Source organism: Crinia signifera, chromosome 11 (assembly GCF_055691185.1).
Source record: "Crinia signifera chromosome 11, ASM5569118v1, whole genome shotgun sequence".
Classification (NCBI taxonomy): Eukaryota; Metazoa; Chordata; class Amphibia; order Anura; family Myobatrachidae; genus Crinia; species Crinia signifera.
Genome location: NC_139227.1, coordinates 66,223,821 through 66,238,377, shown reverse-complemented (window position 1 = coordinate 66,238,377; position 14,557 = coordinate 66,223,821). Strand labels below are relative to the sequence as shown.

General features: G+C 45.9%; 1 protein-coding gene across 1 annotated transcript in view; it reads right to left on the bottom strand.

Moving 5' to 3' along the window:
• LOC146045286 (cathepsin W-like) overlaps positions 1 to 14,557 on the bottom strand; it is a 52,310-nt gene that overhangs the window by 18,738 nt on the left and 19,015 nt on the right. Inside the window, exon 8 of the mRNA XM_083164032.1 lies at positions 813 to 877. Within this exon, the coding sequence (XP_083020158.1) occupies positions 813 to 877 (65 nt within the window). The remainder of the gene's footprint in view (positions 1 to 812; positions 878 to 14,557) is intronic.

Genomic DNA, 14,557 nt, shown 5'->3' with positions numbered 1-14,557 from the left:
GTGATCGTACATGTGAGTACGGTACGAATCTACCCTTCTTATTTTGGCACCCATAAAGATACACTGACACCCAAAGATACCTTTATGTGTTTATACACCCATTACTCCATGTGAGTGCGGGTACGATATTCGTTTAAGAAAATAACTTGCTCATTTGGGCCAAACCCCGCCCTATTTCTGTTTGCCTTTGATTTCATACACATACATTTCTAATCTATGTATGTCTATGTCTCCATTTTATTTTTTATGAGCAAACTACTGGAGCAAACAAGAAACCAGCGCCCATCATACATTGTTTCTTTTCTTTCTGCAACTCCGTCGTTGAGAGGTATCTGGTGAACCTCTTTCTTCCAGTGTACGGCTGCAGGATTCTGGCTTTGCGCCTTGGGACGATTTCATTCCTTCCTTGTATAAAATACTGGTAGTGTAATGGTTAGCATTACTGCCTCACAGTACTGAGGTCATGGGTTCTATTCCCACCATGGCCCTAGTTGTGTGGAGTTGGTATATTCTGCCCATGCTTGTGTGGGTTTATTCTGGGTAATCTGGTTTCCTCCCACAATCCAAAAATATACTTATAGTTTAATTGGCTCCCAACAAAATTAGAATGTCACATGTACATGTGGTAGGGAATATAAGCTCCACTGGTACAGGGACTGATGTGAATGTTCAACTATACCCTGTAAAGCGCTGCGGAATATGTTTGCGCTATATAAATAATTGGAAATAAAAAAAACTGATGGCAGAGGACGTGCTTATACTCATGAGAAAGGTATATTTTGGATTATGCCCACTGCTGCCTTCACACTCACCTTGAGATGACTCGCATTTATACACACACTAAGTGTTCCATTCTTACCGATGTAAGAAGCCATTTCTGTCAAATAAAAAGACCAATAATTAAACTACGCCTCATGGTGGTAAACCAGTCACTCTAGCAATGAATGGGCTAAGGCACAATGTATCAGGTATGCCTGACAGTGTCTAGACCAGGGCTGGGCAACACCGGCCCTCCAGATGTTGATGAACTACACATCCCAGCATGCCTTGCATCAGTTTCAGCATGGCCACATAGCAAAACTAATGCAAAGCATCCTTTGTGTAGTTCATTAACATCTGGAGGGCCGGTGTTGCCCAGCCCTGGTCTAGACAGACAGTCATTAGGTCAACCACTATTGGTCGACAGTCAAAAGGTCAACACAGCCAAAAGGTCGACATATTCATAAGGTCTATACAAGCAAAATATCGACATGGAAATAGTCAACATGAGTTTTTCACCTTTTTTGGTGGCTATGTCAACTTAGGTGAACCATGACACCGTATAAGTGTACTGTGTCCCCTCGTATCACTCGCTGCAAGTATGAACAAGTCAATATAAAAAAGAAAAAAGTCATATTGACCTTTTTCCATGTTGACCTTTTGCTTGTGCTGACCTTTTAAACATGTCTACATTTTGACTGTTGACAAATAGTGGTCAACCTAACCATTACCGACCATTCGACCGCGTACCCAATTAATCTTGCTGGTTTTAAACTTTGATGAGCCACTCAGAAAAAAGCAAAATGCAGGTTCCCACTCTAAACATACGAACACTGGTAATCAATACTCTAAACACTAAGAACACTGGTAATCAATACTCTAAACACTAAGAACACTGATAATCAATACTCTAAACACTAAGAACACTGGTAATCAATACTCTAAACACTAAGAACACTGGTAATCAATACTCTAAACATACGAACACTGGTAATCAATACTCTAAACACTAAGAACACTGGTAATCAATACTCTAAACACTAAGAACACTGATAATCAATACTCTAAACACTAAGAACACTGGTAATCAATACTCTAAACACTAAGAACACTGGTAATCAATACTCTAAACATACGAACACTGGTAATCAATACTCTAAACACTAAGAACACTGGTAATCAATACTCTAAACACTAAGAACACTGATAATCAATACTCTAAACACTAAGAACACTGGTAATCAATACTCTAAACACTAAGAACACTGGTAATCAATACTCTAAACATACGAACACTGGTAATCAATACTCTAAACACTAAGAACACTGGTAATCAATACTCTAAACACTAAGAACACTGGTAATCAATACTCTAAACACTAAGAACACTGGTAATCAATACTCTAAACACTAAGAACACTGATAATCAATACTCTAAACACTAAGAACACTGGTAATCAATACTCTAAACACTAAGAACACTGGTAATCAATACTCTAAACACTAAGAACACTGATAATCAATACTCTAAACACTAAGAACACTGGTAATCAATACTCTAAACACTAAGAACACTGGTAATCAATACTCTAAACATACGAACACTGGTAATCAATACTCTAAACACTAAGAACACTGGTAATCAATACTCTAAACACTAAGAACACTGATAATCAATACTCTAAACACTAAGAACACTGGTAATCAATACTCTAAACACTAAGAACACTGGTAATCAATACTCTAAACATACGAACACTGGTAATCAATACTCTAAACACTAAGAACACTGGTAATCAATACTCTAAACACTAAGAACACTGATAATCAATACTCTAAACACTAAGAACACTGGTAATCAATACTCTAAACACTAAGAACACTGGTAATCAATACTCTAAACATACGAACACTGGTAATCAATACTCTAAACACTAAGAACACTGGTAATCAATACTCTAAACACTAAGAACACTGGTAATCAATACTCTAAACACTAAGAACACTGGTAATCAATACTCTAAACACTAAGAACACTGATAATCAATACTCTAAACACTAAGAACACTGGTAATCAATACTCTAAACACTAAGAACACTGGTAATCAATACTCTAAACACTAAGAACACTGATAATCAATACTCTAAACACTAAGAACACTGGTAATCAATACTCTAAACACTAAGAACACTGGTAATCAATACTCTAAACATACGAACACTGGTAATCAATACTCTAAACACTAAGAACACTGGTAATCAATACTCTAAACACTAAGAACACTGGTAATCAATACTCTAAACACTAAGAACACTGGTAATCAATACTCTAAACACTAAGAACACTGATAATCAATACTCTAAACACTAAGAACACTGGTAATCAATACTCTAAACACTAAGAACACTGGTAATCAATACTCTAAACATACGAACACTGGTAATCAATACTCTAAACACTAAGAACACTGGTAATCAATACTCTAAACACTAAGAACACTGGTAATCAATACTCTAAACACTAAGAACACTGGTAATCAATACTCTAAACCAGTGGTTCTCAAACTGTGGGTCCTGACCCCAAAATGGGTCCAGACCTTCTCAGCACTGATAATCACCACTGCTGCACCCGTCGCTGTATAGCTCACAACCATGCAAGGGGTGTTCCTCGCATGTTCCTGCAGCAGGAGAAATCATTCAATGGTCGGCAACCATCAAATGATTTCTCCTGGGCTCGTAAATATAAGTCAGTGGAGACTGACATATGTGCCGGCTATGGGACGAAGACAGAGCGGACGGCTGGTGTCATGTGGCATCAGCCACCGCCCCCGGCACCATGCGCCACGGCCGCATTTACATTGGTACGCCCAGTGTTTGCATGTGGACACCCATGAAACGCTGGCCATTCCCATTTAGGAGCACACCACCGCACCCGTCCGCTGCCCCACCACGCCCCCTACCCCCCTTGTGCAGACGCCACACCGACAGTGCAGGTAACCGAATGCGCCCATGCAGAAGCCCTGCACAGTGCACAGCTCTTTCTGCCTGGCTGTCATTTCTTTAAATTGTGTGCACCCGGTGTCACTCCCCCATGGCAACGAGCAATTCCCTCTCCCTTGGCAACAAGCAACCCCCCCAACGAGTAAATTCACTCCCCTTTTGCAATGAGCATTTAACTCCCCCTTGGCTATGAACATGTAACCCCTCCTTTAATGCTATTGGCAGGGGATACTACTGACAGGGTTATTTTGATTTTACTTTCTACAGAATTCTCAAATGACGAGAGGTACCACCATATTATATAAAAGGTAAGTTTACTTTTCAAATTGTGATGAGTATAACATTACAATGCAAACATTTGAATTCAATAAACAACTTTTTCATAACTTGTGGCTTCAACAATTGACTTTAACACTAAAACAAGCAGAACATGACGGTTCAATAAGTAACTTTGCATGACATATATAAACTCAATAAACTACTATACTCTCTGTATTTCCTATACATATAGTAATGCATGCATTTACACAAAAAAGTTACCATGTGCTGGCCAGCATATCAAAAACACACTGCATGTAAATATATTTGTTGGCGCGCGTTGGGGCCCTTGTGATGAGTAAAGTATAAAATCTATATGAATAAAGGTCTCTCCGCTAATCTTCACTAGGTGTTCCTAGCATTGCTGCAGTCTATGTCTCTGTCCCTTAAGAATCCTTTGCTACTAGTATATTACTAGGCTATACTGTTGCTGAAGCCTGATGTAATATTGTTGCCAAGTGTAATTAAGTCACTGTTAGTAACTTGGCAGAGGAGCTTAATACTGAACTCTTTAAGCTAGCTGTAGATATCTATCTGTATAGGATTGAAATTATGATCTGCAAATCCTAGGCTTTCCTTTACTTCTCTCAGTTAGTGGATGTTGTACTATAAGAAGTACTGGCTGGCTACCTATAGTGTAGAGGTGGGTATAGTAAAGGTGGTAGCTCACCAACTCTTGCAGCTGTACTTGATCTGTTTGTCAACTGTCCCTGTTTGGTGCCGGCTGGGAGACATTGGCTTCCCTCTTGTAGTTGATGGCTGCCCAGATCCCCACCCCTAAACGCCTCTCCTCCCGTCTCCCGCTGGTACTACCAGGGTGTAGAGGGGGCGCAATAGGGGCTAACTCGGGGCTGGATTCTCCGGCTCCTATCAGCGTTGATGGACAGGTGGGTGGTGCCTAGACAGCACTGGCACTTCTCTGTTCTCCGGTGATCAGCTGTGTAAGGCGGCGCTTCCCTCTGATAGCTGCTGGACGTTGCTGCGGCGATGTGCCGGGGGAAGAACAGCTGGGCGGAGCTTCTCCAATTCGGCCACCCCCTCTGGGGAGGTAGTAGGCGGCAACCTTCTCCCGTCTTGTGCGGCGCTGGGCGGCTCCTTCCCCGACCGTCACGCCTCCTCCCGTCTCCCGCTGGTGTTACCAGGGTGTAGAGGGGCGTGCCGGAGGGTCTCCTTCTCTGGCTGCTTGTCACGGGCGGAATCTTCCCTTGGCAGCTAAACGCAGACTGGGGGTGCGGCGTCCAGTGGGCGGTAACCTCCCCCGATGATGAGTGCAGGGGGGAGGCGGCTCCTACTGTCGGCCGGGTGGCACTTTGTTTCTTCAGCGCTTCTCCTCAGCTGGGACGCGCTCCGATCACAGATTCAGCTCCTCCTCCCGTCTCCCGCTGGGCGCCGTTACATGTAAAGGCAGTCCCAGGGTGTGGAGGGGAGCGACTGAAATTCCTCCAGTGACGGCTGTAATGTAGTGGGCGTTAGGGGCGGAGCACTGCCAGGCGGCTCTTCTTGATCGCTGCACCCCGGCGGCTGTGGTAGGAAACGGGCGACACTTCTCTCCCTCTTGGCAGCACGCAGCTCTGATGACGGCTTGTGAGCGGCGGCAGGGAGGCAGCGCCTTCGTCCAGCAGAGGTAGCGGGACTCTCCTGGTGAGTGATGCGCTGCAGATGCCTTTGCTGGCAGCGCGAAATCCTTCCTGCTGGCTGTGAGGTAATGGGCTGCGGCGTCTTTAGCTTTCCTCTCCCCTACCTCCTCCCGTCTCCCGCTGAGCACTGATGTATGAACACGCAGGCTCTGGGTGTGGAGGGGTGTCTCCGGGGATGCCCTTCTCTGGCAGCGGGCAATGTCTTTCCCACAGGATCAGGCGGCAGCTTGCGTAGTCCCAGTGCTCAGGCTGCCTAGCTGCTTGTGGGAGCGCTGTATTTCTAGCTGGCTCTCAATGTTAGCATCCAGCAGCGAGCCTCTTATTCTCCCCAGCCAGGCACAACTCAGTGAACTCTCTCTGGCTCATTATCTCCTCTGCTGCGGTAATGTTTACAGCTTGGTTTACAGTTCTGAGCTGCAAGCAGGGAGGTGAGCACTCGAGAGGGGAACAGCTGTCTGTCTCTCCGTGGGCTGACAGCTCTTTTATACACAGGCCAGGAGATCAGCTGATGCGGCACGAGCACAGCTGTTCTCCCGCTCAGCCCTCGAGACAGCTGATTTCCCGCACTTTAGCGCTCTCGAGACCACTCTGAGGGCCTGTTTGACTGACAGCTAGCTGAAAGTTCATCCAGGGGGCAGCTACACACACAATACAGTTTAACCCATGTCTAACTGATTCACAGTCCATTTACTGCCACCAATGTCTTATGTTCAATAAATCATTCACAATACCTATATAAGGCAATATTCTTTCATCAGCATACTATTAATACATATATGAGTCCATGCCATATTGTTTTGAACAGTTACTGAGCAACATATGCATTTTTTGTTGCTCAGTCGGCATTGCCATATTTGGGGAAAAGTCCATCACACAGTTCATTTCTGAAGTAAAAACTGCTTATAACCTTTTACCTTATACTTTACATATATATGCAGCATGTATATGTTACATTCTTCCCCTGATGATACAAGGCAATAAATGAACTTGGATCATCATAGAAATACCTAGATACTCTTAATATACATTTTGAGTATTTGCAAAATAAGGCCATACTGCTAAACTGGCAGGGTAGGTCACTCTTGGGACATATGTGGGTACCCCTAACTGATCATAGGTAACAATGTTTGGGAGCCTACATGCTCTCTTGGGCCTAGATGTAGTCACTTCCCCAAAGGCTTCCCCATCCTCCAAGGTATAGTCATTGGGATAATTTTCTGTTACATCCTTCTCTCCCACAACCCATTCTTCAGGGACAGGACAGTCAGAATCATCAATTGTAAAATCCCAATCTGTTATGGCAGGACTTTGCAAAAGGGGTTCATCAATAATTTCACTCTCCTCAATGCTTTTGGCAATGTCTCTTTTACAGTCTTTGAAGTAACAGCCTTGGCCAATTTCATCTCCATTCTCTTCTGGTTCTGTAGAATGAGGTATCTGTGCAGTGTCATTTGTAAGTGTTTCTTTTCTTACAGGTTCTGCGTCTCTATCTTTCAGGTCCTCCATTCGGGTATCCCTTCCAATGGGAAGAAGATTTTGCCGATGATGGGTTAAGATGGATCCCTCTCCATCCTCCCTTTGAATTTTGTAGACAGGTGAGTCTTTAAATTTCTCCATCACTACATAAGGTTCTTCCTTCCACCTGTAGGATATTTTGAACTTTTTAGGATGTCCCAGCCGTCTCAGTAGTACTCTGTCTCCAGGATGGAGAATGTGGTCACGCACAGTGCGGTCATAATTGGTTTTATTCTTCTCCCCTAACTTATCAGCAGTTTTTTCAGCCAGTTCATATGCCTCTTGGAGTTCTCTGCGAAGAGTCTGTATATACTTTAGATGGGACATGTTTGACTGGTTGGGATCTGGGGTCCCAAAGCTGACATCAATGGGGAGTTTAGCTTCCCGCCCAAACATGAGGTAGTATGGCGAGTATCCTGTGGCGTCACAACGGGTACAGTTGTAAGCATGTACTAGCCTAGAGATTTGTTGTTTCCAACGACGCTTGTCTAATGGACTCAATGTCCCTAGCATGTCCAACAGAGTACGATTAAATCTCTCAGGTTGTGGGTCGCCTTGCGGATGGTAGGGAGTTGTTCTGGACTTCTTTATCCCGCAGCTTTGGCACAGTTCCTTGATGAGCCTGCTCTCGAAGTCACGGCCTTGATCGGAATGTATTCTGTTGGGAAGGCCATAATGTACAAAATACTTCTCCCAGAGCACATTGGCGACTGTAATGGCCTTTTGATTTGGGGTGACATATGCCTGTGCATAGCGAGTGAAGTGGTCAGTGACTACCAAGATGTTGCACTTGTTCCCTGGGTCTACTTCTAATGTCAAGAAATCTATGCACACTAAATCCATGGGGCCTTGACTTTTCAAATTCATCAAAGGGGCCGTCCTCCCCGGGAGGGTCTTCCGGACAATACAATTTCCACATCTCTTGCAGTACATCTCCACATCTTTCCTCATATTAGGCCAGTAGAAACGGTCAGATATTAACTTCAATGTCTTCTCCATTCCCACGTGACCATGCTTGTCATGTAATGCCTTCATTACTGTTGCTCGATGTTTCTTGGGGAGCACAATCTGCCACCGGCCTTTCTCAGTTTCATGCTTTCTGTACATCACTCCTTTCTTAGTGATAAAGTTTTTTCTCTGTCGCCTCAACAATTCAGCTTCTCTTTTAATGTCTGGGGAAACATTCAGGTCAGACTTATTCGAGAATGCATATTTCATACCGGGATCAGTTCGCTGGTCTTTTCTTAATTGATCCTGTCTCACTCTCGGCAGTCCCTCCATCTCAACTTGACTGAGCCAGCAATATGATAGTGGTAGGACTTGCGGCGGAGGCCCTAGACAATCCACGCATCTCTTTTCAGACTGCAGCTCTACTCCAATACTATGGCACATTCCTTTAATACAGCTAGCAGGCACTTCAATCCAGTCGTCTTCTACGCTGTTACTTTGTTGGCCTGGAATGCGGGAGAGTGAATCGGCATCTGTATTGTTGACACCCGGACGGTATTTCAAGGAGAAGTCATAGAGAGCTAAGGCGGCCAGCCACCTGTGCCCGGTGGCATCGAGCTTGGCGGTGCTCTGTACATAGGTGAGTGGATTGTTGTCAGTGTGCACTATAAATGATGTCCCATACAGATAGTCATGAAACTTGTCGACAATGCACCACTTCAAAGCCAAAAATTCTAGCTTGTGCGTCGGGTACCGCCTTTCGCTCTCACTCAGTCCTCTGCTGGCAAATGATACAGGCCGTAATTCATCCTCGTGCTCCTGGTATAACACTCCCCCTAGTCCATCTAGAGAGGCGTCGATGTGGAGTGTGTAGGTTCTGTCAGGGTTCGCATAGCTTAGTACTGGTGCTTCTGTCAAACATCTCTTCAGAGACAGGAAAGCTGCTTCGCACGCTGGTGTCCATCGTTCTCCAAAAGGCTCACCAACCTTATAACACTCTTTCTTGCTCTTAATTTTCTTGTTCAGCGAAGGGTACCCCTTGGTGAGGTCGGTTAGGGGCTTGGCCACACTTGAGTAGTTGGGAACAAATCTCCGGTAATACCCGCAGAAACCTAGGAATGACCTCAGTTCTTTCAATTTAATAGGCCTTGGCCATTTCTTCACCGCCTCCACCTTCTCGGGGTCAGTAGCTACCCCATCCCGACTGACGATGTGGCCCAGATACTTGACTTTTGATTGACACAGTAGACACTTGTCGATCGATAGTTTCAAGCCACCTTCGATTAGTCTTTCTAGTACTTTTAAAAGGCGATTATTGTGTTCTTGTAAAGTGGCTCCGAATACTATGATATCGTCGAGGTATACGACCACCTCTCTGTACGCCATATCCCCGACAATCTTTTCCATGGCCCGTTGGAACGTTGCAGGGGCTCCCTTGATCCCTTGGGGCATGTTCAGGAACTCAAAGAATCCTAGGGGACATATAAAAGCAGTCTTTTCCCTGTCCTCTGGTTTCATAGGGATCTGATAGTAACCATTTCTAAGATCAAGCACCGAGAACCAGTTACTCCCCTGCAAACAGTCTAGGGCCTCATCCACTTTGGGCACGGTGTATTGGTCAGTGATAGTACATTGGTTTAGCGTACGATAGTCTACGCACATTCTGATTTTGCCGCTTTTCTTTCGGGCCACCACTATGGGGGAAGCGTAAGGGCTCCGAGATTCAATAATTAGTTGGTTCTCAATCAATCCCTTCAAATGCTGTCTCACATCTTCGAAGTCAGCTGGGGCAATCCGTCGGGAGCGTTCTCTAAAAGGGGTCTCGTTGGTAAGTCGTATGCTGTGCTCAACTCCTTTTGCTGTGCCAAGGTCCCACTCTCCCTCGGAGAATGCCTGTTGGTTTTTTTCAAGTTCAAGGATCAGTTCATCTTTATCACTTTTATGAATGTCGCTCCCCTCAAAGCAGACATGGAATTTATCTTCTTTAGATTGTATGCAAAAAGAAGTCGTCTTGAACTGCTCACTCTCACCCTCCTGCCATTCTTGTAACAAGGAATACAACCGGGTATTTGTCCCCACGATCACTGGTGTCTCACCTCTCTCTTTCGATAAATCAGGGCACACCAAGGCAATTAAAGGGATCTCCAAAGTGTCACTTTCTTCTGATGATTCTTGATGGAATTTAAGAGTCACTTGTACATAGCCCGAATAGGGATATTTTTCGGCACTAAGTCCCCATATCACGAGCCCGCTGAGTGGTTTAATGGGTACATCAGACAAGTTTTCTTGGTACCAATTTTCAAAAATTATGGACACTTGAGATCCGCTGTCGAGGAGTATTCGGCATGGTTTGTCGTTGATGGTCGCATTCAAATGGCAGGAGGGCCCCACCAAACCTTTAGGCAATTCCCCATTCCACCATGAGTTTCCCATGGCACAGTACGTGATTTCAAGGGAGTCTATGCGGGGTTCATAGGTCTCCCTCTCCCGTTTCCCTGATTCTGGTTTTCTGGTTGTTGCTCATCATTCTCAGTTCTTCTGCCAGGGTTTCTGTATGCATTTCTATTACATTCAAATGCTCGGTGTCCAAATCTTCCGCAATTGAAGCACCCTCTACCGCTTCCTCTGCCCAAGCCTCTCAGTGGGGTATAGCTGTTCACATTAGGAGTCTTGGAGTTCTGTTTGGTCAAAAAACCCTCTATCTTTTTATTCTGTTCTTCTAACATCTTAAGCACCTTGCTCTCGAACTCACTGCTTTCTGTCGTAGGCTGGACCACCTTCACTTTCTTCACGGTCTTTTCCCTCATTTCGATCAGTGCTTCATCTTGCTTTATGTCTCTGAGTAAATCATTAAAGGTAGGAGGAGGTTCTTGCATTGTTGAGCACCTCAATTTCTGCGCTACAGGGTCACTGGTCAAAGCCCCCCTTAGGAGCTGTTTCATCCGCTGTTTATCAACATCCTTCTTTTCAATCCCTCCTTTGTCCACAATCTTGTACAGCAGCTTGTCTACACGAATTAGAAAGGTACTCAGCTTTTCTCCGGACTCTTGGAAAGTATGGTATAAGCGGGATGTTAGGTCTCCGACGTCTTCCATGGTTCCAAAGGCATAATCGAGTGCCTCGAAGTAGGTGTCCAACGTGGCATTTGGGTTGCTACGCCGGGCAGCTTGCACTATCCCCATAGCTGGACCTCTCAGACTTTCAACGATTCTTTGCCTTTTTATTTTATCCGGACATTGCCATTCTTCGGCTTGTTGTACTGCCGCTTCCTTCCAAGCTTCATAGTTTTCTTCCCCTGTGGGCACTGGTATGATGCCAGAGAATATGCGCAATCTTCTGTAGCTTCCCTCATAGTGCCACCTCTCCAGCTGCGTCACTACCCTATCTACTATGACCTCAAACTGTCCGCCATTAACATTGGTGGCCTGACTCTGTCCATCACTATCCTCCCCATCTCTTTCCTCTTTCTCTTTGTCACCATTGGCAGCAGTGGGTGTTCTTGTACTGGTAACCCCCTCGGGTCTTACGGGCCCCATTACATGCCACTTCCTCCCCGTCTCTGCGCTAGCTAAGATCATAGCTGGGATTAAACTGCGATCTAATTCCCTTAAATTTTCTATAAGAAATGCTACCGTCTTCCCCAAATCTCCTCTCCATTTATCCACTATCTTAGCTTTAACAATCCCACACAGTTTGTCTGCTTGTTCCAATATTTCTTCATCTGAGAATTCCGTAAAATTTCCTGCTATTCCTATGCATTTTTTAGGATCTCTATTGTTTTGGATACACCATTCATAAATGTCTATTCCTGTTATTTTTTCCATGTTGTATCCTTGTTTGGTAAACAGGAGATCCTGAAACATATATAATCTCAGCTACAGTGCCTCCAAAATGTAACCCCTCCTTTAATGCTATTGGCAGGGGATACTACTGACAGGGTTATTTTGATTTTACTTTCTACAGAATTCTCAAATGACGAGAGGTACCACCATATTATATAAAAGGTAAGTTTACTTTTCAAATTGTGATGAGTATAACATTACAATGCAAACATTTGAATTCAATAAACAACTTTTTCATAACTTGTGGCTTCAACAATTGACTTTAACACTAAAACAAGCAGAACATGACGGTTCAATAAGTAACTTTGCATGACATATATAAACTCAATAAACTACTATACTCTCTGTATTTCCTATACATATAGTAATGCATGCATTTACACAAAAAAGTTACCATGTGCTGGCCAGCATATCAAAAACACACTGCATGTAAATATATTTGTTGGCGCGCGTTGGGGCCCTTGTGATGAGTAAAGTATAAAATCTATATGAATAAAGGTCTCTCCGCTAATCTTCACTAGGTGTTCCTAGCATTGCTGCAGTCTATGTCTCTGTCCCTTAAGAATCCTTTGCTACTAGTATATTACTAGGCTATACTGTTGCTGAAGCCTGATGTAATATTGTTGCCAAGTGTAATTAAGTCACTGTTAGTAACTTGGCAGAGGAGCTTAATACTGAACTCTTTAAGCTAGCTGTAGATATCTATCTGTATAGGATTGAAATTATGATCTGCAAATCCTAGGCTTTCCTTTACTTCTCTCAGTTAGTGGATGTTGTACTATAAGAAGTACTGGCTGGCTACCTATAGTGTAGAGGTGGGTATAGTAAAGGTGGTAGCTCACCAACTCTTGCAGCTGTACTTGATCTGTTTGTCAACTGTCCCTGTTTGGTGCCGGCTGGGAGACATTGGCTTCCCTCTTGTAGTTGATGGCTGCCCAGATCCCCACCCCTAAACGCCTCTCCTCCCGTCTCCCGCTGGTACTACCAGGGTGTAGAGGGGGCGCAATAGGGGCTAACTCGGGGCTGGATTCTCCGGCTCCTATCAGCGTTGATGGACAGGTGGGTGGTGCCTAGACAGCACTGGCACTTCTCTGTTCTCCGGTGATCAGCTGTGTAAGGCGGCGCTTCCCTCTGATAGCTGCTGGACGTTGCTGCGGCGATGTGCCGGGGGAAGAACAGCTGGGCGGAGCTTCTCCAATTCGGCCACCCCCTCTGGGGAGGTAGTAGGCGGCAACCTTCTCCCGTCTTGTGCGGCGCTGGGCGGCTCCTTCCCCGACCGTCACGCCTCCTCCCGTCTCCCGCTGGTGTTACCAGGGTGTAGAGGGGCGTGCCGGAGGGTCTCCTTCTCTGGCTGCTTGTCACGGGCGGAATCTTCCCTTGGCAGCTAAACGCAGACTGGGGGTGCGGCGTCCAGTGGGCGGTAACCTCCCCCGATGATGAGTGCAGGGGGGAGGCGGCTCCTACTGTCGGCCGGGTGGCACTTTGTTTCTTCAGCGCTTCTCCTCAGCTGGGACGCGCTCCGATCACAGATTCAGCTCCTCCTCCCGTCTCCCGCTGGGCGCCGTTACATGTAAAGGCAGTCCCAGGGTGTGGAGGGGAGCGACTGAAATTCCTCCAGTGACGGCTGTAATGTAGTGGGCGTTAGGGGCGGAGCACTGCCAGGCGGCTCTTCTTGATCGCTGCACCCCGGCGGCTGTGGTAGGAAACGGGCGACACTTCTCTCCCTCTTGGCAGCACGCAGCTCTGATGACGGCTTGTGAGCGGCGGCAGGGAGGCAGCGCCTTCGTCCAGCAGAGGTAGCGGGACTCTCCTGGTGAGTGATGCGCTGCAGATGCCTTTGCTGGCAGCGCGAAATCCTTCCTGCTGGCTGTGAGGTAATGGGCTGCGGCGTCTTTAGCTTTCCTCTCCCCTACCTCCTCCCGTCTCCCGCTGAGCACTGATGTATGAACACGCAGGCTCTGGGTGTGGAGGGGTGTCTCCGGGGATGCCCTTCTCTGGCAGCGGGCAATGTCTTTCCCACAGGATCAGGCGGCAGCTTGCGTAGTCCCAGTGCTCAGGCTGCCTAGCTGCTTGTGGGAGCGCTGTATTTCTAGCTGGCTCTCAATGTTAGCATCCAGCAGCGAGCCTCTTATTCTCCCCAGCCAGGCACAACTCAGTGAACTCTCTCTGGCTCATTATCTCCTCTGCTGCGGTAATGTTTACAGCTTGGTTTACAGTTCTGAGCTGCAAGCAGGGAGGTGAGCACTCGAGAGGGGAACAGCTGTCTGTCTCTCCGTGGGCTGACAGCTCTTTTATACACAGGCCAGGAGATCAGCTGATGCGGCACGAGCACAGCTGTTCTCCCGCTCAGCCCTCGAGACAGCTGATTTCCCGCACTTTAGCGCTCTCGAGACCACTCTGAGGGCCTGTTTGACTGACAGCTAGCTGAAAGTTCATCCAGGGGGCAGCTACACACACAATACAGTTTAACCCATGTCTAACTGATTCACAGTCCATTTACTGCCACCAATGTCTTATGTTCAATAAATCATTCACAAT